We start from the raw sequence: 25,200 nt of genomic DNA on the forward strand, positions 1-25,200 counted from the left end.
CATTCTGCAACTAAGACTCAGAGAATGGGCTTGAAGAAGAATGTATGCACAGTAAATATAATTAGAGATTTAACAAGAAAAAAATCCTTCATTAGTTGTATTTCAGAAAAAGAATTTGAGCGGCCAGTGAAAGATCCATGTGGAGATGCCAATTAAAAACCTAACTATGAATTGGAGACACCAGGATATCTCAGGGCTGGAAAACAACTTTGGAAGCCTTTAGTGTCCAGTGAGTGGTTTTCACATGCGCGTATAGATACAAACAGTGGACTGTGGACAGACCTAGAGATGATCTATAGGACAGGAAGTCAGAGAATTGGTAAGCATATCACTTTACTTCCTAAAGACGTAATATTTAACGCATGCCTACATTTATAATAATAATTAGGGATACAAATTTCAAAATTCCAGGAAACTGTTACTTTAGAAAAAATAATGGCATGCCAAAAATTTGAGGGGAAAAAACCCACATTTGGTCAGGTAACTTGATTATAGCAGCCAAATGCAACACTACAAATGACATGCTTTTAATATTGAACATGCCCATGAGAATAAAAGCACATGGTGTTTGCTTTTCCCCCTCTTTTTGTGTTTTGGGGAAGTAAGGATTAGAGAGGTGAGAATTATAAATCTTTTAATTTAGGCAAGACATCCCAAAATAATAGCAAATCCTTTGAACTCTTATGGGCCAACCACTGTTTCACGATTTTCAGCATAGCAATTCGCTTAATCCTTATAACCTACCTTTGTAATAGCTATTATCTTTCTTCATTATTGGGAACACTGAGGCACAGAAACTTTAAGTAACTTACATAAGATCATACAGTTGTTCAAGTTGGAAGTGTCTGGAGCCCAAGACACTTGTGTATTGGAGAGGAAAAATCAAAAAGGAACACTGTTTAGGAAGGCAAATAAGTAAGTTTCTCAGTTAATGCTAATATATTTATCCGTCGATAAAGACTCACGAGAACTTCAGTTGTCCAGCTCAAGTGCAAAAACTGTTCACTAATGGTAACATTTTTACCTCACGATCAAGGAAATAAAGTGGTGTTCATAGATGCTTGGAATATCTTTGTAAGTAGTAAATACTGTGATCATTTTCACCCTAACATAAATAATGTTTGCGCATTAGAGGCTATTTCTCATCTTTTGTTGAGATACAGAGGTTTTCAGAATCTTGAAAACTTCAGTTACTTAAAAAAAAGTTCTCCGTAATTGCCTGACCTTAGAAAAGATGGTTCCAAAGAACACACTTTCCGTACTCAAAAGGATGACTTCACACGGACTTCCTCCCATTCAGTAAGAGAAATAACACTTTACCCTTAAGAAAAATGGCAACTTTCTAATTCTTCTGCCCTCTTCAAAGATGGCCTCCTCTACGCTTAAGGGCCAGGGCCTCTCTCCACTTCCGGACTCGACAGTGGGCGGGGTCCATTGAGTAAAGCCTTGCGTGCGGGCGCCCGCGACGGAGGCGCGCTTCAGGGCGCAGGCGCGAGGAGGGGTGGGGGGGAGGAGGGAAAGCGGCGAGTAAGATGGAAGATGAGGAGGTCGCTGAGAGCTGGGAGGAGGCGGCAGACAGCGGGGTAAGGAGGAGCCGCCGCCCCGGGGCAGGGCCGGGCGGGACCTGGCGAGAGGGGAGCCTTCGGGGAGCAGGTCTGGGGATGGTTCTCCCCGAGGAAGGGCCCCACACTCCGGGCCGGAGGTGGAGGAGAGGCCCCCGATCCGTGAACGCCGTGAAGGCCTCTTAAAGGGGCCGCGTTCCATTTCTCCCTCCACCTTTGCCCGGTGCGCCTCCCTCCCTTCCCCTGACGTGCGCGTCACCGGGGCACCCCACCCGCCGCCCGAGGTCTCCTTTCTTGGCCCCCAGGCCCGCTTGCTCGCCCCGGGCCCCCGTGACCCTTCCTTTCACGTCGGACTCTCCCGCCCGAGGCACCATTTTAAAGTTCATGTGCTCCGATGGGCGACACCCCAAGTCGGGGAGCGGGGGGGGGGGGGCGAAGTTGCGCCGGCCGGGGCGGCATGCCCGGCCCCGCGGGAGAGCTGGAGGGGACGTTGGGGTCTCTGGGGCCCTACACTCTGCTAAAATCCCCCACCGCTCTGCGCCATCCGCCACGGTGGGCCGGGCTGGGGATTTTTCTCGCAGTTTTACTCCGAGCCCGGCGCGGGCGGTCTCCGGGGGACCCCAGCAGAAGTACCCAGAGCCCCTCGGGGAGCCCCTCTCCCCGGGGACCCACCCAACGATCTGAGCCCCGGGGGCGGGTCTCGGGGTGTGTTCGTCGGGGTCGAGGGGGGAGGGGTGCGATATGTAAAGTAGCCGCATTCCTGGAAGGGGAGGGGGAAAGGACCATCGACTGGCTTTGGGGTCTGGTTTACCTCCAGCAGCGGTAGGAAAAGTCTGTCCCAAGCCGAACAGCCAGGTCTATGAGGTTCGTGATTAAGGTGGTCTTTTTAGGGGTCGTGGTTCTGTGGCGAGCCTTGCGAAGATGAGATGGCTCTTGGCCTCCCGGCGCTCGTGTGTGTGCTGTGTCTGGGGAGGAGTAGGGCGTGCAGAGCCGAGGGTACCGAGGCAGAAGAGTTGGGTTTGCCTTCCCCGAGCGCCTTCGGGGGAGTGTTTGTCGGCGCTGGAAGACGCCAAGGAATTAATCCTGACAGAAGTGGGTCTATCTCTACAGGAATGCAGAGATTTGGCTTTGAGGGTTTTTTCCCGGTGGTTCAGCATGTCTTTCACGGTTTTCATGTTTTCCTTAGCACAATTGAGAATTTGAAGAACTCGCTCAGAAGGTATTTAGTGCAGTTCCTGTGTGCCTGCCATCTTTCTTGGATTTTGACTTTGAGGGTAAGGAGAGCAGTTTGAAGATTTTATAGGCAGCAACAGGTGTCAGCTGGATATTTATTCATTCAGCAGACATTTTTGAGTGTCTGCTATGTGCTAGGCAGTGTGTTTAGCAGTGACTTTGTAGCAGAGAATGCAAAATTTCCAGTAGAGGCGTACCTGAGTGAATCATTCAGACACCCCTCGTGCCACCCGAAAAAACTTGGCCTGCGTTTTGAATGTGACTGAAGTACTGTTTCTTGAGCATTTTGATCTTTGTTTTTCCTCACCCATTTTCGAAGGGACTTGAGTTTCTCATGCCAAAGAAGTAAGAAGAAAATGAAAAGAACAAAAATGAATGTATGATTCAGAAACTAGGGGTTGCTTTTTTAGTTTTTTCAGAATGGGTAAGTCACTTCCATATCAGCTAGCCCTGTCCTGCATTTTACAGCTGTATAAACCCAGAGATGTAGGCTATAACTTAGCTTATTCTAATGTTTGTCCAGTGTTCTTTCTACCATCCTTTAATTTAGTAAAACCGTTTAAAAATGCCAGGAACAGGTATGGACCCCAAATCTTACCTCGCTGTCATGAGCAGTAACTGCCAAAATGCAAGTTCCCTTGTAGATTTTTTAAATTTAATTGACCCATTGAAATAACTGGCTGAGCCATTATCCACCTTTTACATAAAACAAGGAAACTGAGGTCTAAGGGGTTAAACTATCTTGTTCTGGGTCACACAGATAAGTGGGGAATAAGTGGCAAAGCTGGGATTTGACTCACTCCTGTTTGACTCCAAAGCTGGGTTCTTTCTCTAGCATTTTGCTGCTTCCCTCCCTGGCAACCTGTGGAAATTTGGGGAGTTGAACATTAACTTTCATTTTTTATTTTTTTATTTTATTTTATTTTTTCAAAGATTATTTATTTATACAAGCTCTGGGGACAGTCAGAAGCGCAGGAGGGTGAGAGGTTTCACCAAAGCCAGAGCGGGGAACAAGAACAGGCAGACTGACTGAAATACACTGCTGAGGGGAGCAGCGTGCGCTGCAGGAGAGGTCTGTGCGCCTTGTGGGACTCTCGCCGGGTGGCCGGGGATCGAACTGGCGCTGCAGAGGCTGCAGGCAGCTTCGCAGCCCAGCGCTCAACCGCTGCGCCACCACGGGAGGCCCCTTAACTTTCATTTTTAATATGTCTCCTCCAGACTTATATTTAAAGACTCTTGAATTTGACTTTTCTAAATTTTACAAGAGTTTTGTAAATGTGCACTTTTGAAAGATGGGAACTGGGAGAGGATGAAGTTCTAGGTTCACTTTGCTGGGAAACCAATCGACTATGTGTCTTTCAGATGTCGGCAGATGCCTATGTAAAAGTCTTATCAGCATCTTCAGGTTACCCTGTTTACAGCTGATACACGGTAATGAGTGTTAGACCATCATCTTTTCCCCCTTTGCAAAAGAGAAAAAACTGGAGAAAAGACTAGGGAATGGGAATCGATTCATTCTTTTTTTTTTTTTTTTTTTTTTTTTATAGAGGCATGGTTTTTTTTTTTTTTTTTTTATTTGTTTGTTTGTTTTGTTTACACATGCACTGGGTACAGTCAGAAGCGCGGGAGGGTGAGAGAATTCACCAGAGCCAGAGCGGGGAGCAGAGCAGGCAGAAGGACCGAAGCACACTGCTGAGGGGAGCAGCGGGCGGCAGGAGAGGTCTGCGCGCCATGTGGGACCCTCCTCTGGTGGCCGGGAAGCAGCCGGGGATCGAACCGGCGCCGCAGAGGCTGCGGGCAGCTTCGCAACCCAGCGCTCAACCGCTGCGCCACTGGGGAGGCCCTCGATTCATTCTTAAAGTGAACATTCCGACTTTATATAATCCAGAAACAGTTCTAATCCTTGGAAGTAGAAGCTTTTGGTGATCCTGTCCTCTGATAGAACAAAAACATTTTAACATCATGCTAGAATTCTTACGTGTCAGTACTTCTAAGGTCCCTGTTTTCTTGCATATTTCAGCACACTACTCAATATTGATTCCTCTTGTATCGTTCAGGGGAAGGCTGACTTTGAGAAATACCTCAAATAGGCTGCTTTTTTCTTTTAATTAGAATAGGTGAATATTTATCTCATATAAAATTATTCCTCACCTGTTTCCTCCCAAGGAGCTATGTCCTCTGTGGACAGTTCAAGAAATGTAATTTACCTTCCATTAAGGAAATGCTTCTTTAAAAGTTCTCTACCTTGGGACAAGGGGGGGTTGGGTGGCACGGGGAATACATTGCTTTGAGAGAAATGAAAATGTAAAATTGAATTAATGTTCATTCAAATTCTGAATTGTGTCCTTTGTCTCAAGCACATGTCAAGAGACAGAGCATTTTGCAATTAGAAGATAACTTTGTGCCCCATAAGTAGTCAGATCAACAATTGGCTCAATTTCTGATGATTTGAGGTTTTACACTCACTTGTTCAGATAAAAAAACAAAGAAAGAAAAGTTATGGCATGGTCTGTTTTGTTGATAATGAACTAATCAAATCCTAGGGGAAGGCAGGAGGTAACTCTTTGCATATCAAAAGTTATCTTTTTTTCTTTTTCACAAGGGCAGGTTATGTAGCTAGTGGGGAAGAAGTAAGAACAACAACTTGGTCTTCTGGATGAGGAATTCAAAGTCATGTTTACTTTGTATCCTCACCGAATCAGTCCTCTAAGCATTACTGGTGTTTGTGTCTCTAGGAAGGTGTCAGTAAACATTGACTGTCACCTACTGTGCACCAGGCACTGGGCACAGCCCAGTGGAGGAGCCAGCCCCGCCAAGACAGCATTTTCTTTGGAAGAGGTATAGAGGGGGTCTGGGGTCAGTGGTAGCCGTATACAGGAGGTGATGCCGAAATTAAGGTTTGAAGGACCAGCTGTCTTGAGTGGTGGGAAGTCAGGGAAAGGAAGGGGGGCCAAGGGGAGGTAGGTATTTGCCAGCACAGGGTAGGAGGCAGCAAGAAAAAGAGTATGCAGCATTGGAAGAGCTGCAAGTATTTGCTTCTGGCTGGAGGGTAGGGGGTTGGCAGCACTGAGTGGAAAGAGATGAGGCCCGAGAGGTATGCAGGGGCCTCCTCGGACTCCGTGCTGTGGAGCTTGGACTTTGTCCTGGAGGCAGAGGAGAGCTTTGTGGGAATTTTTTTAGCAGAGGAATGACATAATTAGATTTTAATTTAAGAGATAAGAGCTTTGATTTACTTGCCTTTCTCTAACTGTCCTCCCTGAACCGTGGCTGCCACACCTCACTTTGGGGTCCTCAGCGCTTCCTGTAACTGCTGTCATTGTGCAATGTGTATAGTTGGCTGTGGGTGGTGGGCAAATGACAGGTAGTTATTTCAGGACTACCCGATGCTGGTTTCCTTATATCTGTATCAAAAAGCACAAATACAAGTGTGCTGTTCCTGACGGGGCCCTTTCTAAGCTATTCCTGGTCTTTTGGGGGGAGGTGGAGGCTAGGAACTAGGATGTCTCAGAGTGCGTCTGCAAAGCAGTTGGCCAGTTTAGGCATGATTATGCTGAGCAGTCTGTCCCTGGGACTCTGGAAAAAGATCTGTTTCACTGTGGTTTCAAAGAAAGGAGGATAATGAGCTTTTCACCAGTAACTTCTCAGCTCTTTTCATTGAGGTTGATGGGAGGCCTGTTCCCAGCGTGCTCTGGACTTTCAAGAGAGCTGCCATGGTTGCCGAGAGCTGGAAAACCAGGCAATCACAAGCCTCTTGCGTTTCCTTCTACAACAGAAGAGAGCTTAATGTATCTTTCTAAAAGCTTTTGGTAAAATCCTGCCAGAGAAAAGTCACTGTTGGTGAGATCTGAAGACGCAGACGTTCTTGGGCCAGCCCTGTTCTTTCCAATGTGCGCCGGTCTCTCAGTATTTGGTGGAGTGTGTTCTCTCCCCCAGGATGATGTGCTTTTTCCTCAGGACAGTTACTGACCTGGTTTTCTGTAAGAAGGTTGAGTGTAGATACATAAACCTATGGCCAAAATACAGAATGAAATGATTTTTTTTTTAAGATTTATTTATTTTTATACAAGAGCTGGGGTACAGGCCAGACGTGTGGGAGGGCGAGAGGACCCACCAGAGACAGAGCGGGGAACAGAACAGGCAGACTGACGAAACACTGCTGAGAGGAGTAGCGGGCGAGACTGGAGAGGTCTGCTGTGCCATGTGGGACTCTCGCCGGCGGCCGGGATCAAACCTGCGCTGCAGAGGCTGTGGACAGCTTCACAGCGCAGCGCTCAACTGCCTGCGCCACCAGGGAGGCCCATGAAATGATTTTTTAAAAGTAGTAACCACAGAGGTTTCTTTTCCCGAACAGTTTTAGCTGTATAAGCTTCTGCCAAGCAACCTTCTTTAACATCCAGCTCTATGCAAGATGTTGATGGGAGATGAACCGCCACACAAATTACCAACAAATCCCAACAGAGAATCTTATCCCCCAATGGTAAGACATTTAAAAATGCCCCTCTCAGAAAGTCTACCCCCCCCCTTTGAACTTTTTCCCTTATAAAATGGATGCAGGAAATTACAGTCATTCCTTTCTAAAAGGAATAATAAATATGTGCAGTTAAAGTTGCATCTTCGGGGGCTGTGATGTGATCCTTAGATGAAATTGTGCGGGGCGGTTGTGACGAGTCTGGAAAGGTCAGGACTGTCACCACTCTGCATAGACCCTGAGAGTCACATTTCCAGCCATCGTCCTCCAGTTTTCTTGGCTCCAGCTGTCCATTCTGTTTCTGCTACTAGTTGCATGTCTCACTGGTGGGTGGGCACTGCCCTAAGCCTTCCAGCTCCCAAATTGCACACCTCCTTTTTGGAAGGGCTTCCTAACGTCAGCAGGGGGGAGTCCATTTCACATTCATTGCCTCACTCCGTCTCTGTGACCTAGAAAGATGAAGCTAGCACTATCCCCAGCTTCCAGAAGAGGAAATCACATGTGCCATCTAGCCCAGACAATTGGCATTCTCAGCCCACGCACTTAGGGACCTTTTTTTTTTTTTTGATAGCTTGTTTACCTTTGTTTCAGCAGATAGTTAACTAGTTATGTACTTTAGGGTACTTAGTTGCCAGTTCCTTTAAAGTATTGTCACTGCTTTCACCTGGGACTGACCTGTAGGTTGTCTCTGAGGAGCCCGGGACCCAAAAGGACAGTGTCGCTGCCACTTGTAATACTGAGACCACGACTGGGAGAGGCGGGTTGCCCTCTTGATCGTAAATGGGAAATGACTGTTCAACATCTGGCCAAGTAAAGAAAGTATTTCTGCTCCGCTGTCTTGAGAAATGTAGCCACTCCAGTCTCATAGGACCCTCGCGTATTCAGCCTCTAGATTCTTTAGGGGGTGCACATCACTTTTTAAATATTGAGTGTGAAGGCTTTTGCCTGGGTCTTGGCTACTCTACGCAGTCCCCAAACCACCTGTTGTGTTACCTGAGGTTGCCCTGCCTGCTTTAACCAGTTATTTTATTGCTTTGGTCTTGCCTTGTGTCATGGTTCTAACTGGCCTTTGGTACCAGCACCCTTGGGTGCATGACTGAACCCTGGTGTGGGGGTGCTAATAGTGACTTTGTTCCATTTCCCAGTTCGTGCGTCCAGCATCCCCTTTGAGAGACAGGCCTTGCCACCTTCACCCACGGCAGCGGAAGTCAGGGACCTGTGTTTAAGTGCTGGGTTGACTTCTGAGTAGATTGCTATCTTCACAGCTTCATCTTTCTTCTCACAGCTTCATCTTCCTCATTTGTAAAATTGGATTTAAAGATCTGCTTTGACTGGTGGGGAGAGCTAAATGAACGTTTTAATAAAGCGTCTCTCAGAAGTGGGTGTTGGAGCAGAGAGCGCTGTTGCCCTGGCTCTCCAGTCCTGCCAGTGTGGCCTCTGTCCGGTGACAGTGCTGAGCTCCTAAGACTGGCTGAGGGGCCTCTTTCTAATAAAATGTCTCTTCTGTGAGTTGTTTTGCTTAGTAATATGTGAAACTGAAAGGGAGAAGCAGCAAGGAACGTGAAGAAAGAGGAGCTGGCTAGACTCTACCCCCTTTTATTCCAGGGATAAGGGCTCACCACCTCAACTTCCACCCCAGACTCCTCTCTGCTCCTTCAAGGTAAAGGACTGAGGGGTACCCTCCGCTGGGGAGCCCACTGAAGAGCACTCAGAGCAGAACAATACTTTGTCCCCAGGGTGGTGATGTTTCCTAGGCCTTAAATCTAAGTGGCTGGGCCTGTTCTCTGCTGCAGAATTATTTGCTTTGGGTACTTCTACTGAGATTTAAGATCAGTACCCTGGGACTCAGCCCTGACGTGGTGGTCTGTACTGCTCTGGTCTCTCCTCACAAACCTTGGGCTGGCACTCACCTGGGCTGCGGGCAGGTTGGTGTTCCCTATCAGCCTGTATCCTCCCTTGGACCTCCTGCGCCCCCAGCAGCCACTCTTTTGAGCCTTCTTGCTTCCTCCTTGAGGCTTAGGGTTCAGTCCTTTCACTTTAGCACTGAGCATGTAGCAAGGCTGCTGTACAGTCCAGGGGCGGCGGTGACACTTGGAGGTGGCAGAGAAGCACCTAGAGCCTTCTTTGCACATACTGTGGCAGGCACGTGGAGAAGGCTGCTGCCACCACCGCTGGTAAGACACCCAAGGCGGCCTGAGCTCCTGTTCTGAATATAGGTAGTGCCTTTCTGCAGAGACCCAGTTCACCTTCCGGCCCCACCCCATGCTAGCTTCGAAAACGTGGTTACATTACATAAAAAGACATACATAACCTCTCTATAAGGTGGGGTAAACAGCTCTAAAATACTGCTTAGTGGGATTGTTCATTAATTCATGTGTTGCATACTATTTTATGCCTCCAGACAATTGCAGTGAATGAAGTTCCTGCTCGCATAAAGCTTACTTTCATGTGGAGAAAAAATGGACAGTACATAATGATAAAATAAAGTAAAATACACACAAGAAGACAAATAAAACAGATTAGGGGCCATTTTGTAAAAAATGGTCAGAGAGACCTGAAGGAAGAGAGGGAGCCAGCTGTGGGGGTTGGGGGGGCGCATTCCAAGCAGAGGCCTTGAAGCTGGATCATGCTTGTTTTCTCTCAAGAACAGTGGGAACCAATGTGGTGGGAGTGGATGAAGGGGAAAGTGGTAGATGAAGTTAGGGCCAGATCCAGAAAAAGGCTAGTAACCTGTGGTGGATGGCACCTTGAAATAGGGAGCTTTAGGAACTCTGGGTGGAGAGAGTGTTGAGCAGAGGCCTGAGCCATTAGACGACTGGACTTGCTGAGATGAGGTGGATACTCGGAAGGTGGGAGAAGCTGGCGTGGGGGGAGTGGGTAGGATCAAGATTTTGGTTTTTAACATGATAGGTCGAGGTAGCTTTTGAAATCCAAGTGGGTGTGTTTAGTCGCCAGTTATATATCAATGTTTATACAACGGTGGACGTAGACGCGATGACTTAGTCTGCTGTCACAGCTACAGAAGAAGAGAGGTGCAGATTCTCCAGCCTGAAGGGGACAGGAAGGGAAGAAGAGCCTGCCCTGTTATAGAAGTCAAATGCAAAACGTGAGAAGCAGCCACCAGAGAGGTAGAAGGAGACCAGGAGAATGGTGTCTGGGAGGTCAAGTAAAGAAGATGGTTTAAGGAAGGAGCTTTGAGTAATGGATGCTGCTGAGTGGTTGACTGAAATAAAGATTTGGAACTGTTACTGAATTTGGCATCAGTGAAGGTCATTGGCGACTTTGACAAGAATGGTTTCAGTGGACAGTCGGGCTTAGAGAGCTGGGATGAAGTGAGGCGGCAGATGTTACTCAGAGCATACATTGGACAATAGGTAAGTGCTAGTTGCTGTTGTGCCTGTGAGACAACTAGGACCCACCAGAGTAGCTTTTGCCCATAAACAGCAAGGGCCTTGGGTCCTAAGGTACTCAACTGCTAGTTACTGAGAAATCAACAGGGATCCATCCGTTATGCGAGAGATACACTAATATTAAAGCAGTGTAGTGCAAGTAAGCAGTGCATGCCAGCCACACATGTCATCTAAACTTTATTAGAAGTCATATTTTAAAAAGTATAAAACAGGTGGAGTTAATTTTAATATATATATTTTTTGCCTCATAAACAGTTTAAACAATTTATTTCTCACCATTCCGGAGGCTGGAAGTCTGAGTTCTGTCAGCATAGTCAGGTTCTGGTGCAGGCCCTCTTCTGGATTGAAAACTTCAACATTTTTAGCTTAACCCAATATCTGAAATTATGTCATGCCAACATGTAATCAGTGTTGAAAACATCATGTTAACGAGATACCTTACACTCTTCTTGTACTAAGTCTGGGAAATCTGTGTGTCTGGCACTTAGAGCGTAGCATGCCTTGGTTCTGCCTGACCACGTGGCAGGTGCTCACCGTCCACTTTCGGTGTTGGCCACTGTATGGGATGGCGCAGCTAGGGCCAGCTCAGAGGAGTGTGTGCCCGAAGGATTGCCTGTTCCTGGGCAATGTGGCCAGATCCTGAAAGCTGCCGTGAACTTGGGAAAGAAAGCAGGAGGCATTTCCTCTTATAAGCAAGAGGGAACTGTTTGGTCTTCACTCATAGCACTCCAAAGTTCTTTGTGGGGTTCTGGTGTCTTCAAGTTCTTCATATTTTGCTGGCCCTAGGAACTAATTGTCTGTAGCAGCTTTTTTTTGAGTATTGAGACCAGCTAATTAATAAAAAACCATTGCTGACTGCAGCTGAGGTAATCTCAGATGGTTTTCCAGACAACAATTGAAAAAGATGGGTTCAGTGTAAGAGAACTTTCTTATACTAAACACTTCTCAGTTTAGGAAGTCTGTTATTTTGGGTCCCTTCTTTTCTCTTACGCTTTTTTTCTGTGTATGTATTTTCATCTTTCTGCCAGCTTTTTTTTTTATGCACCTTGTTCTCTTCTTGAAACTGTAGTTCTTTAAATCTCTGCAGCTTTCCCTGACTTCTTGCGGCAGGATTGCTCCCGTTCTGTTTCTCCTTCCAACTGCATAGCCACTGCATCACATCTGCATTGTTCTGAGCTATCTTCTCCCCCTGCCTGGGCTCTCCTGTTCTCAGGAGGGCCTTCCTCATCTCTGGGTCTCCAGGACCTAGCACCTCTCCTGTTTTAAAGCAGTTGTTCATAAGTGCTTATCAACAGCAGTTTGCTTTTAAAACAGTGTAGCAAAAAGAAAATGGGCTTTGATATACATTAACAAAGCATAGACTTCCTCTAGGAGGGAATTTTAGAACTATATCCTGTGCCCTCAGTGACCCACTTAATTAAAGTGGAATGTTTTTCCTTGCAGTGGGAGTAGCAGAGGAAGGAGGAATGTTTTGTGGGAAGTGGAACCTTTAAGCCAATTACCTAAATCTGTATTAAAAGGACAATGATGAATTCATGGCTTGGATGTGTACCCTCCCCCAGTTTGTTGTCTCCCAGCTTCTGAATCCTGGCATTTGCTGTGCATGCACACGTGTGTGTGTGCATTTACCCTATCGTGTTTGCCCAGGAGTCACATTAATTATTTGAACCTGACAGTGATCCTGAAGCATCACTGGAGAACCACACCTGGGGGGATAGGGCTTTGGGGACTTCCTTCCATGGTGAGCCAGAGGAGGAATGAGCAGATGCATTGGAGACAGGAAACCCTATTGTGGGGGGACAGTCCCTGCCAGACCACCGAGGCAGAAGAAGAAGGCAGGGATCACAGAGAGTGATATGAATGTTGTTTGGAGAAGTCTCTGTGGCTAGTGTACTTCTGAACCTGAAATGGCCGGTGATGCATCCAAACACATATAAACCTTTTTATACAGCAGTTTCCAGATTTTGCTACTGCTGCCTGTGAATTCTTTGCTTTACTCTTGAGTGACTTTGGGGCCCATATGGGAAGAGTCAGAATTCCATGTGGTATGGGAAACCCAGATGCCTTGCTGGGGAGACTGCTGTCGCAGGATACCCTGACACAGACGACCTCGTAGCCAGGGGAGTGGGTGCCAACACCCTGCCCAAGACTGAAAGATACTAGGCCCAGCATGGCGCTGGCTGCTGTGACGGCGATGCGGGGTCAGAACATGTTGAAAGGTAGTCCTACTGTCTACTCCTTCGCGGCATCTTTCTCTCTTTGCTTTTTTTCTAAAATGGCATTCTTGTGTTCATCAGGACCTGTCAGGGGCCTCCCCGGTGGCGCAGCAGGTTGAGCGCAGCACTGTGGAGCTGTCCGCAGCCTCTGCAGCGCAGGTTGGATCCCAGCTGGCCAGGGAGAATCCCACGTGGCATAGCAGACCTCTCCTGCCTCGCCCGCTGTTCCCCGCTCAGTCTCTGGTGAATCCTCTCACTCTCCCACGCTTCTGACCTGTACCCCAGTTCTTGTATAAAAATAAATCTTTCAGAAAAAAAAAAAAAAAAAAGACCTGTCAGGCTCCGGTCTGAGAGAGACGCTAGCATTTGCAGGGTTCCTGCCTCTTCTCCTGGTCCTACTAACTGTCCGCTTGCAGATGCAAACTCCTCCACTTGGGGTAACTGCACAAGCCGAGCCACGCGTGTAGTGGTTCACAGGGAGCCCAAAGTCAATCATTATACCTTGAATTTGAGAAGAAAGTCAGAAAATGTCATCTTTAGAAATGGAAACTTTGGGGCCTCCCCAGTGGCGCAGCGGTTGAGCGCTGGGCTGCGAAGCTGCCCGCAGCTGCTGCAGCACTGGTTCGATCCACGGATGCTGGCGAGGGTCCCACATGGCGCGCAGACCTCTCCTGCCGTGCCCGCTGCTCCCCTCAGCAGTGTACTTCGGTCCTGCTGCCTGTTCTGCTCCCCGCTCTGGCTCTGGTGAATCCTCTCACCCTCCCACACTTCTGACTGTACCCAGTGCTTGTATAAATAAATAAATAAATCTTTTAAAAATAAATAAATAAAATGAGATGAAATGATTTAAAAAATAAATAAATAAAAGTAGGGTCTTTCCTAACTCGGAACCAGGAACCAGGAGCTCCTCTCTGACCTTCTTTTAATCCGTGATGATTGGGATTCTTACAAGTTGTATTGGTGCTCGGAGTCTGGTTATGAGAGTGGGTGCAGTGGTGGAGTGGGAGGGACAGTTTGCTGCTTTGGCAGCTGGGGGAAAGCCCCTGGGAAGCAGCAGCAGGAGGTGGACACCAGCATGGGCGAGACACCCTCCTCTTGTCCCTGCAGTGTAACCGATGAGGGTCTGGGTGTATTCACTCTCTTGTGTGTGGACAGTTTGAGTCAGTCTACCAGGCTTCACCATCCCCAGGCCACCAATAGTCTGTTCAGATCCAAGACAGTACGGCGGTCATGATGCTGTCCTTGCTGTGCTTTGCGCCAAAACCGCGAATAGCCTGCTTATTTCTCTCCTGGGCCTTTCTTCCTCACCTCTCCCCTTCTCACCTCCTGTTTTCTTTTCTTGTCCGCCTCTTAGTTACAGGAGTGAACCTGTCGTCACCCTCCTCCCCTTGCAGATACATTCCTGTCCTCTTTGTCTCCTTGGTTCTTTTTGGAGACCGGGCCTGTGTGTCACACTGGGCTAGTTGCGGTGTCACACTGGGCTAGTTGCGGTGTCCCCTTTCCTCCTCTTCGCCTGTGTGCTTCCATCCCCAGCTGTTTGCCGCAGGCACACGCAAGCATAACGATCTCAAGGGAAGGGCATCGGCAGTCAGTGCAGCAGTGCTTCCTCCTCGGTGAGTTGAATTTGCAGACGTTGACATCTGATTTCATTCACCTTGTGGCTGGGGCCTCTCCACAGGCCATAAAGGACCATCCCTGTCCAGAACCACTTGCTTCCCACTGTGCTTCTCATGACATCTGCGTCCACCCTCCTGGATTTGCTTGTTTTCTCAGACCAAGAGCTGTGTGCCTTGTTTTTATGGAGGTGTAGCCTCACAGAGCAAGGGAGACATGTGCTTGGTAACTGCTGGTCTCTTGCATGGGATTTTGACCCAGAGAGAGGAGGCCACCCCACTTAGGAGAGCATAGAGTGTGTTTTTTTTTTTTGATGTCTTCTCAGTGCCACTTGATAAAAAGTAAAGAACCTTTCCAGGAGATTCCATAGGAGAGCAGACTCTTTAGTGTCTTGCCTCTGCTGAGCTTATGTGCTGAAGTTTGCTCCTGCCCTGGTGACCCTTCCTCATTCAGAGCAGAGGCAGTGTCTGTGAGCTCGTAGGCTGCTTTTACTCGCCATGGAGGTTGGGCCTCGGCTTTGGACCAGGGCTTGTGCATCCTTGTAAAAAGAAGGTGCCTTAGGTGATATGGTTCCTTGTTTAGGCCCACATCGAGATGCTTCCGCCAACAGCACTTTTAAGACCTGTTTAATTCCACTGGGCTGTTGCATCTCTGGAGGAAGTGCACATTCTCCTTGTAGCACAACACCCTGTAGGAAAGTTTTGATTTGATCCAGCTCATCAGAACATGAGTCTGAGAGTAGATTGGTTGTAAGGCCCTGTCCAAGGAGAGAATGGACTGACTCACGCTGCCTGGACGGACTCCAGAGCGAGCTGCAGTGTCCTCTCCAGCTGCTGGCAGGCCCGCCGTCTCCTGCTTGGACGGCCCTGAGCTTGCTGGTATCCAGCTGACCATCTGGAGGTGCCCAGGATCAACTTTCCAGCTAAGCTGTTGGGTTTCTAGCCCACTCTAATCTGATGGAAGAGTTTCTCCTCTGATAAGTCATCCTGCCTGGTGCAGTGGGGTTTGATGGGAATGTTAATTATTGGGACTTCTGGGAGCAGTGTGGGGTTCAGGGGAGATGAGGAGGAGAGGGTCAACATCTAATGCCTTTACAAGCATTTCAGGGAGTTGAGCTGTTGGCATGTTAGCCTCATGGGGTACGACCTCAAAAGGCTTTGGTCCTACTACCACTGTGTGTGAGTTACTTCTTTGTGACCTTGGCTAAGTCCCCTCCCCTACCTGAGTCCGGTGACCCTCATCTGACAAGAGGGAAAAAAGCAACTTTGTCTATCAGACAGGGTTGGGGTGAGCAGAAAATGAGCATCTGGGAGTGTGTGGACAGCCATAAAGCGTTATATTGATGTAAGGCATTATTTTTTAAAGCCAGTAGTTTTGTATTAATGCCAACTATGCTCATGTTCATGTTCTAGTTTGCGACAGAGGCACATTCTCAGACACAGCCTGTTGCCCTCTTGAAGGCCTTTTCTCTACCCAGACCCCACTTGTTGGCATTGAGCAGATCTCCTGTCTACCCTAAGACCCTAAGAAAGGAGTAGTGTGTGCTCCCAAGAGGAACCGTGGATGATCAGCCACCTCATGTGTACTTTACCACAGGTTAAAAGAATAAATCAGCTACTGTGTTAGGCCTGTTTAACTTTATGTTTCAAGGCACGCACAGTGATGTGAAAGCATGCGTTCATGTAATAAAGTTTAAAAATTCAGAGCTTTCGCATTGAAATCTTGAACTCGGCTTCTCCGAAAATAGCAGCCCTTGCACTGCCAGCCGAGACCCAGCTGCCTGTCTGCAGGCGGGCATGTGCTAGGTGCTCGCAGCCCACCCTCCACACAGTGCTCCTGAGTGGGGAGGAGCCTGGGACTGGCCTGGCCTGTGGAGACATTTGGTCTGAGTTTGTTTGAAGGGATCTAAACCCCAGTTGGCCTTCTTAATGGGGAAACTTGAATAGGTGGTGGTCTGATTCTCAGATTGGAGCAAAATTACAGTGTGGAAGTTTATAACCATATGTTATTTGTGAAAAGCCCATAAAAGGTAATGAAAGTTAGACGAGTGCAAGACAAGCATTAATCCAGACAATAACACTGGTATTAATCAAAAGAATTTCGAGGAATTACAGTTCTGACACAGATTATGCTATGAGCATAGCTTATCTTGAGTGTCTGTCATTCTCAGGAAACAAGCAAATATCCGGGTCATTCACTGCACCTTTTCCCCGTTAGTCATTAAACAGTCATTGGGCACCACCCATGCATGTTCCAACCAGGAGTGAAAGGCTTTTGTTGTAGTGACTTCCTAGCCCCTCCAGGTACCCTCATAATACAGTCTGTTTTGCATAATACAGTCTGGTAATCACAACCAGAAGTTTCCAGACCTTACCAAGTGTCCCCTTGGGGGTCAAGATCCTCCCTAGCTGAGAACCACTGTTCTCCAGGTACCCTCATAATACAGTCTGTTTTGCTCACCTAACTATATGTTGGGTCTTCCATAAAAGCAAAAACTTTAAACACAGCTCAGCACCAATCAGAATGAGTGTCAGACTGGATTTAAATCTAGTTTCATGTCTTTGTCTAGCTTCATAGTGTTCATAAAAGACAAAAATAGGGACATGAAAGGTGAGCAGGAAAAGACAGAGAAGCACATGCCCTAGGGAACATCAACTAAAAGAAAGATGGCAAGACTTTATTAATACTGAACTGTAGATTTTAAGGCAAAACGATCACTTCAAAAGGGTAGTGCTTAACGTTTTGTAAGTAGTGGAAACCCTGTATATCTCATCAGTCAGAGCTTCTCAGCCTCAGGACTGCTGACATTTGGGACTAGATAGTTTAGTTGCAGAGACTTATTCTGGGCAGTGCAGGGTTTTTAGCAGCACCTCCAACTCTACCCAGTAGGTTCTGGTAGCACCTACCTTCTGGTAATCACAACCAGAAGTTTCCAGACCTTGCCGAGTGTCCCCTTGGGGGTCAAGATCCTCCCTAGCTAAGAACCACTGTTCTCAGCTGATCTTCTCTTCAGAGAAATAAATAATTTTGCATAGTTTATTTCCTGCTCCAGCAGCTAGTTGGTCTTGCCCTTGCTAAGACCACTTGAGTGAGTGGGATGTTTTCTAAAGAACAGCAGCAGGAAAGCCATGTTTGGCATTTGCTCTGTGCCCCGCCTTCCCCCGTGGGTGTGTGGACACTCTGCACATGAGTGTGTGCTGGCATCATGGCATCCGGGAGCTGAGGGCCTAGGGGCTCGCACTGCCATCTGGTTCCCTAGCTGTTGCACTTCTGCTCTAGTCTTAAGCCTTTTGCTGGGTGCTTGTCAGAGAGTTCAGCTCATACCAGTAAAAAGTAGACTCTAAAATAAGTGCTCACGAAGGAATGTGAAAGCGAGCACTTATCTCTGAGGAGCAGGCACTAACCGTGTGAGGGGTCAGGGAACACCACGGAGGAGGTGGACATCCAGGCTGGGCTCTATCGGTTAAATGGGAGCTTGCGGGAGAGGGCTTGGCTGGCAAGTGGAACAGCGTGCAGGCGGGGCTGCCGTGCAAAGCAGAGCGCGAAGGTAAAGGAAGGAATGGGCAAGTCGCGCTGGGGGCTTGGACTTGAAGGATTGCTGTCAGACTTAGTTTAGGACCGTGACTGGAGTGGTTCTGCCAGGCAATTTGGAGATCCAGAGGCTAGTTGGAGGCAATGCAATGAACCAGCTGGTGATGGTGAGGTCTCGAACTGTCCCCGCGGCCCTGGGAATGGAGGGAGAGGAACCCGCAAGGCAGTCAGGTCCCCGGCCCCAGAGTATCGTAAAGGCAGGTCCACTTCCTTACCTTGAAGGACACGGTCACGTCCCTGGCCAGAGAGAGAACACTGCCCTTAGCTCCGAAAATAAAGGCGTTAAGTTTTTATTTGAGAGAGATTTTTTTCCACTTTTTATATACATTTTTTTCCTCTAGGAAATAGACAGACGGTTGGAAAAAAAACTGAAGATCACACAAAAGGAGAGGTAAGGCTGCTGTCTGGTCTGAGGTCTCCTGCTCTCGCCGCTCGAGAGCTGCGCAGTCAGTGGTAGCGCCAGCTGGCCATTAGGTTGAGCAGGTCAGGCCCTGGGGCAGTGAGCCGTCCCTCCAAGGCGGAGACCAGCACTTGGTGACCTGAGGCTTTGGGAGAGAGACTGGGGTGTTGCACCTGCTTCCTGCCTAACACCCTGTGTTAGGTGGTTGGATGGAAAGGGGGGCAGTGACATGTCAGAAGATTTGGATTCTAGGCCTGGTGCTGCTCCTGATTGCTCTGAGGTGTGGCACAAGTTGTTTCCCTCTTAGGACATCAGTTTCTTTATTTGTGGCACAAGGAGGTTGGACAGAGGAGTTTTCTGGGCCCTCCATGACTTGGTGGCTTGGGCATTTTGGGGGTGTCCTGGAAAAAAGGATTCTAGGAAATTCTTGAAAGACCTTTAAAAATAGCTTTGTTTCCCACCCAGGCAGCGGAGGGACATGGGTTTCCACAGTAGGTAAAAGTTGACTCTGGCAGTCTGTGGGCTTATGTAACATGTCGGCTCCCCATGGGGACAGGCAGCTGGTAGGGAGAGAGCTCTGGGGTGCCCTGCCCGCACGCTAGCTTTTCTGGCTCCCTGCCTCTTTGATCAGATTGCTGGCTCCTTGTCTGTCTGCTCGCCTCAGCAACTACACAAACCTGGCTCCAGCCCCCTTGCCATGCCAATCTTGTCCTGCCCAGGACTGGTTCCAGTCCACCCTGACAGCAGCTGAGTTCCTGTAGGCCCTGCCTCTCCCAGCAACCAAGGCTGTGAAAACTGGCTCCTGTGGGCCTATTTGGTTCTGAAGACAAGCTGGTTGACTGCTGTGAGGCGGGTCTTCACGGCTGTCAAGGGATGGTCACTCCTGCCTACACCCGTTCTCCTGTGGCTCTTCTCTGTTCTCCTCCTGTGGACGCATCACCCGATGTGCAAACCCACCAGCCTTGGACAATGCTGCTTCTCTGAACATTGCCAAGCACTGTTTCTAGGGCCGTCCCTCGCCTGAGCCCCGCCGTGTGCAACATACTGGAGAGCCCTGGTGATGGAGGTGTGTCTGCTCGGAAGCTCTTTTGAAGGGGTGATCCTGTTGTCTGGTGTTGCTCGTCTCTGGGAGGCATGGGTCACTCCCTCAGAGACTGAGGCAGTTTGGTAAATCCTGTCTTGATGCCAGGCAGTGATGGTGGAGCTGGCTCCTCGGTAGCATTGACTGGTTTGAGCACGTGTGGTGGAAGGCCTTGATGGGAGGGAACACTTCGCTGACCCACAAGCTCAGGGGTCAGCCTATTATTAAACTCTGGTCTGTATAGGGAAGCTGGGTTTTAACGAAGTCACTGGATTCTGGACATGAAGTGTTTTGCCACAGAGGCCAAACAGTGGAAATCCCAGAATGAGGTGGTTTTCCAGCCCACTTTGCTGGGGGTTGTTAGGTCTGAGGAGCAGACCTGTGGCTTGCGTGAGCTTGTGGCAAGGTTGCTCTCTTGAGAAAAACTCTTCTTGAGGAGTGAGGGTTTTGATGACTGGTCAGAGACCAGAGAATAATAACTAGAGTTAGCAAGGGGGAGAGGGGTGACAAGAGGTGGATGTGGGGCATGGATGGGACATCTGGTCAAGGGTAGGACTTGTAAAGCCATGTTTGCTCTTTGTCAGCAGGAAATCCAAATCTCCTCCCAAAGTGCCCATTGTGATTCAGGACGATAGCCTTCCCACGGGGCCCCCTCCACAGATCCGCATCCTCAAGAGGCCTACCAGCAACGGTGTGGTCAGCAGCCCCAACTCCACCAGCAGGCCAGCCCTTCCTGTCAAGTCCCTAGCACAGCGAGAGGCAGAGTACGCTGAAGCCCGGAAGCGGATCCTGGGCAGCGCCAGCCCCGAGGAGGAGCAGGAAAAACCTATCCTCGACAGGTGAGTGCAGCTGGCGGGGGGCTGCCTTGAGGAGAGTCTGTGGGGAGTTGTGAGGTGCAGGGTCCGGTCTGCTTCTCTCTACTGCATTCCCAGTGGCTCTGAAAGCTTTGAGGAGGTTGTGGTTTGGCCTTTGCAGGCACTAGGGGGCAGTATTTAACCTTTTAAATAAAGGTTTAGATTTATTTATGCATAGAAGAACTGGGGTGTAGGCCCGAGGTGCAGGGGCTGAGAGGATCCACCAGAAACAGAGTGGGGAGCAGAACAGGAGGACCTACTGAAATCCACTGCTGAGGGGTGCAGTGGGCAAGACGAGAGGTCTGCACCATGTGGGTCAACCCTCGGCTGGGCGCAGTGGTGAGAGCGTGATAGCACTGAGACTTAGCTCCTATGCCACCAGGGAGCCCCCCTTAAATAAAGGTTTAAAGGTGTGCACTTTGAGTCAAAACCTGCTGCAGTTTGAGCCCATCGCTGCTCCTTAACTCTTGTGCCTTCATAGCCTAATCTGAAAAGGTCCAGTGGTAGCACCTGCCTCGTCGAGGCATGCAGTAATGAGCGGACCCTTGCCCGGCACAAGGAAGAGGGCCAGCTCTGTGCTCAGATGTTACCTTCTGGCCTCACAATAGCCCACTGTGATGCGTTTATATATTTTCTAAAATTTTTTTGTTCCTGACACTGTTTTCCTCCGAAGTCCTAGCGGCTGTATTATAAAAGTTTGTCATCTTCTGGTAAAACTGTTTCAAAGCCCTTTTCTAACTTTGAGGGTTCCCCTTGGGCTTGATGTGCTGGGACTTGAAGAGCTAATCTGTGTTCTTCCTTTCTGTCCTTCTCTACTTTTTTTCTGTAATTTCTTTTTCCCTCCACCACACCACCCCATAATCCTTCTGCTTCCCTCCCCCATCCCTACCACCCCCTCCCCTAGTCCCTCTGGTAGCCAGTATCTTTTTGCTGAGTTCAGGGTGTTTTTCCCTTCCTCTTTTGATGGGCATCCATCATCTGACCTCCAAGTCTTTGCTTGGCAGAGCGGGGAAGGTCCTTTTTCTTTCCATCTTCCATAGCACTGTGAGTCAGCACCAGTCACATGGTTTGGAGCGAAGTGGAAGGGCAGCAAGGCAAGTCCCCTGTTATTCCGTGGAGCTTAGTTCGGGGTCTTCACCTTGGGCTGATGCTGGCGAGTCTGTGCCCATGGCTGTGGAGGGAGCACTCGTGGGCCCTGCCTCTGGGTGGCGAGCCGCTGGCGGAGCTGAGGGTGAATGAGGACCCCGGCCCACAGTGGCCCCCGCAGCGTGAAGGTGCCCTGACTCTTCTCGCCAAAGCAGCAGCTGGTGGGGGCGGCCAGAGTCGGTTGGTAGCTGCCCTGGCTTCTGCCCTGGGTTGCAGTGGCGGTTGGTTTTACGACTTGGAGACATCTGTATTCTTTCTCAGGCCTCCCTCTGATCTTTCTCAGGCCAACCAGGATCTCCCAACCCGAAGACAGCAGGCAGCCCAACAATGTGATCAGACAGCCTTTGGGTCCTGATGGGTCGCAAGGCTTCAAACAGCGCAGATAAACGCGGACGAGAAAGGATGCCGCCGCTGCCACCATCACGCCTCCTGGGTCGTCCGCCACGGGTCGCACTGCCGTGGCTGACAGCTGGACTTGAGCAGAGGGAACGACCTGACTTACTTGCACTGTGATCCCCTTTGCTCCGCCCACTGTGACCTTGAACCCCATGCACTGTGACCTCCCCCCTTCCCCCCCTTCCTACTGTGATTGGCACGTCTACAAGGGCTGTCCCAAGTCAATGGAAAGGGAAAGGGTGGGGGTTAGGGGAGGGTTGGGGGGACCCACCTAGGACTCAGAGTAGAGAGTCAGGCAGTGCCACTTGGCCACTTGGGGTAAAGCCAGTGCCAGCAATAACAGTTTATCATGCTCATTAATTTGGGATTTCAAAACACAAATGAGAACTCCCACCCACCCACCCCCAAGTGCATGTCTTCATCACTTAGAAGCAAGTTCCATTTGAAAATATCCTTTCTTTTTTTTTTTCCTTCCTATTTTTGTTTGTTTATAGAAATATCTGATTTGCAAGAAAAAGTGCATGGGAGGGGTTTTAGCAGTTTAATGAATTTTTAATTGAGAAAGGGTAGTTTGATAGCCTACTTAAAAATGTTTCTGGGAAATTCACGAGAAACATTAACCAATAGGATTTTGGTGAGCTTAGCTTCTGTAGTCCCACTGCCGCCCAAAAAAGGGGCGGGGCTTTGCAGCCCCCAGGACAGATGAGCACCCCATGCCTATATCTCCCTCTCCCAGCTCAGGCCCAGGACATCTTGGCTCTACCTGGAGACTGGGCTAGCTCTGTGGGCTCCAAGAGCCTGGGGAGGGTGCCAACCCCACCTCTAGTATTTTTGGGAGATAGGGAAAGTGAACAGATTTCCCTTCCCATACCCCTCAGGGTAGTTCCCTACCAGCCAGGCTTGCTACTTCTAGAAGAGGGCAGGGAGTGAGACCGCACTCCTGGGCTGAGAAGTCAGGGATGCGGGATATGTTCAGTATTTTGCTGTCAGCACAAGGGAAACCGTGAGTCTGGTTCCAGGAGGCGGAGCCTTCTGCCTCATGTGGCCAGAAGGTGGCTGGACCTCCCACTCCAGCGGGGCGTGGACTCTCAAGGGTGCGTGGTCATTATTCCTGGTACATTTCCTTTGTGAAATCACTCCCGTGGGAGCAGACCATTCTGAATACATGAGGGAGAAGAAAAGCTTGTGTGTTGCAAGGATTGGTGGCGACAGACTGATTTCCCCATAGGCCTAGGCTGCCCTTCACCCCTTTTTCCAGAGCGAGGCCCTGGAATGAAGGCCGTTTCCCCTCTGTCCCTGGAGCCTGCAGTTTGCTTTGCCTCCTGGAGGCGAAGAGGCTACAAGGGCAGCCACACAGAGCAGCTCTGTGTGTGTACAATCTGGGGCCTCCCAGACTTTCTGGACTCTTCCGTTGCACTGCGCCTTATCCCTCAGCCAGCCAGCCTCCCCACTCAATGGTGGATTTTGGAGTGGTTGGTGTGACGTTTTGTAACTATAGCAGCTCCCAGTGGCCCAGGGGCAAGCTAGGGTTTGCAGGCTCCCTCACCTTTGGTTTGCCTGGCCCTCAGCCTCGCCCCATGGGAAGGAAGGCCAGGCCCGACAAGCCATGTCCCATTACATCTTCCCTGTGGGAGGAAGGGCAGCTGCCAGTGGAGCGAGCGACTAGTCCACGGCACAGCCTTTGACTGTGCGAACCCAGGAAACTCTGCGAGCAGAGCTGGAACGGAGCTTCAGTCGTTGGGAACCCACAGGGTGTGGAGTTGTCCCCACACGTTGTCCTAGGGGGAATGACCTCCAGGAGGGGGCAAGGGAGAGGCTGGCTGCTGTCACTCTAGTCCCCTGCCCTGACCAAGTCTCTGCATTCTAAATGTATAGATCTGTCCCTCACCGAACAGTGGTTTCTGGCCGGAAGCGAGACTCCTTGCAGTTGAGAAGGGCGCGAGGTAGGCCAGGTGGGAAGGCCAGAGGTGCTGATAGCTCAGCCATTGGGACCACCTGTTCTTGCCCCCCCTCTAGTGGGAGCGAAGGGAAGGCTGGCTGATGGGTGTCTGGAGTGAGGATGTAGCGGGGTTGGTGTTTCCACCGCCCTGCAGCCAAAGATGGGGCTCTGCCCGCCGTGTGCCTGTCATCACCCACCAGCAGTCACACCCTAGCCTCCCCGATGGAGGCGGCAGGCAAAATAAAAGAAATGAAAACAGGAAACTGTATTGTGTTGGGGGAGGTGGGAGGGAAGGTGGGAGAACGGTTTGCATTGTGTGTGTGTGTGTGTGTGTGTGTGTGGTTTTTCTTTTTGTGTGTGTGTGTTTTTCAGTAGTTGTCTGTAACTTTCCTTAAGTGCGCTTTTTTTTTTTTTTTTTTTAAAGTAAGCTGCAGGCTTTGGCTTGGAAACCCCCAGGGGGATGGAGGGCAGAAACCTGAGGCTGCTGCCCCTTTATCTGCCTTCATGGTACTGTCCCCTTCCCCCAGCTCCTCCCTGACCCCGTGAGCCAGGCCTCAGACCTTCCAGCTAACCGCTTCCCATGAGCCACTATTCTGATGTCAGCCTATAACCAAAGGAGCTGGGGGTCCGGACCTGGTTACCAACCCTTCTCAGCCCACTCAATCAGGGTGCTCCCCACCTGCAGGCAGGAGGCAACACCCTATCTGCTACCATCAGCCCCTTCCAGAGCCCACTGCCCCGCTCTGCCCTGACCAGCCCAGCCATACCCTGCTCTGCCCCATCTGGGGATGCTCTGCTCAGGGATGGGCCGGCAGGGTTGCCCCCAGCCTCCCTAGTAAGCAGAGATTCTGGAAACCTCTGGGGTCCTGTTTTCCGGCTGTGTGATCCTATGGGTGCACATGGGCCCCTTGGGTGTCTGAACAGAGGGCATGGGAGGGAGGGCCGCACCCCTGCAGTCTGCTCTGCTGGTCTGGCGGGCAGCTGCCCACCCTACCCCGCACCGCGGGCTCCTGAGTCGGCAGATTAAGCATTTTATAAATTGTATTTTAAATACATGTTTTAAACTTGTCAGAGCCTTGTCCTTATTTCAGTCCCTGACCTCCTAACTCTTGTGGCTGCTTGTTTGACTGCTGGGGGGCTACCTCTGCTCAGTCCCAGGGAGGTGCTCTCTCTCTGTTAGAGAAGTAGGGCCAAGGTGGTGTGCGGGTTGGGGGGACAAGGACCCACACCCTTAAGCTCCAAGAAGAGAGTACCCCTGGGTCCTGGAGGCTTTATGGTGAGAGCATGGCG

At 49.7% G+C, this 25,200-nt stretch overlaps 2 protein-coding genes across 5 annotated transcripts in view; one reads left to right on the plus strand and one right to left on the minus strand.

The window, feature by feature from the left end:
• Positions 1-2,510, minus strand: part of FBXO42 (F-box protein 42) — a 71,192-nt gene extending 68,682 nt beyond the window's left edge. The window contains exon 1 of the mRNA XM_037500334.2: positions 2,374-2,510. The gene's annotated coding sequence lies outside the window, so the exon portion shown is untranslated. The remainder of the gene's footprint in view (positions 1-2,373) is intronic.
• Positions 1,495-24,981, plus strand: SZRD1 (SUZ RNA binding domain containing 1). 4 transcript variants are annotated; one of them, XM_037500337.2, is made up of 4 exons: positions 1,495-1,583; positions 18,436-18,485; positions 20,160-20,414; positions 21,859-24,981. In XM_037500337.2, exons 1-4 carry the CDS (start codon positions 1,533-1,535, stop codon positions 21,959-21,961), a joined length of 459 nt encoding a protein of 152 aa, XP_037356234.1. In that variant the 5' UTR covers positions 1,495-1,532; the 3' UTR covers positions 21,962-24,981. The 4 variants fall into 4 exon arrangements, with proteins under 4 accessions (XP_037356234.1, XP_054547552.1, XP_054547553.1 ...); XM_054691577.1 differs by lacking the exon at positions 1,495-1,583 and adding an exon at positions 2,331-2,836; XM_054691578.1 differs by lacking the exon at positions 1,495-1,583 and adding an exon at positions 2,331-2,836 and having other exon boundaries at positions 20,163-20,414.
• The last annotated feature ends 219 nt before the right edge of the window (positions 24,982-25,200 follow it).

This window comes from Talpa occidentalis, unplaced genomic scaffold, assembly GCF_014898055.3.
Source record: "Talpa occidentalis isolate TD23 unplaced genomic scaffold, MPIMG_talOcc4v2.1 talOcc4.9, whole genome shotgun sequence".
Taxonomy (NCBI): Eukaryota; Metazoa; Chordata; class Mammalia; order Eulipotyphla; family Talpidae; genus Talpa; species Talpa occidentalis.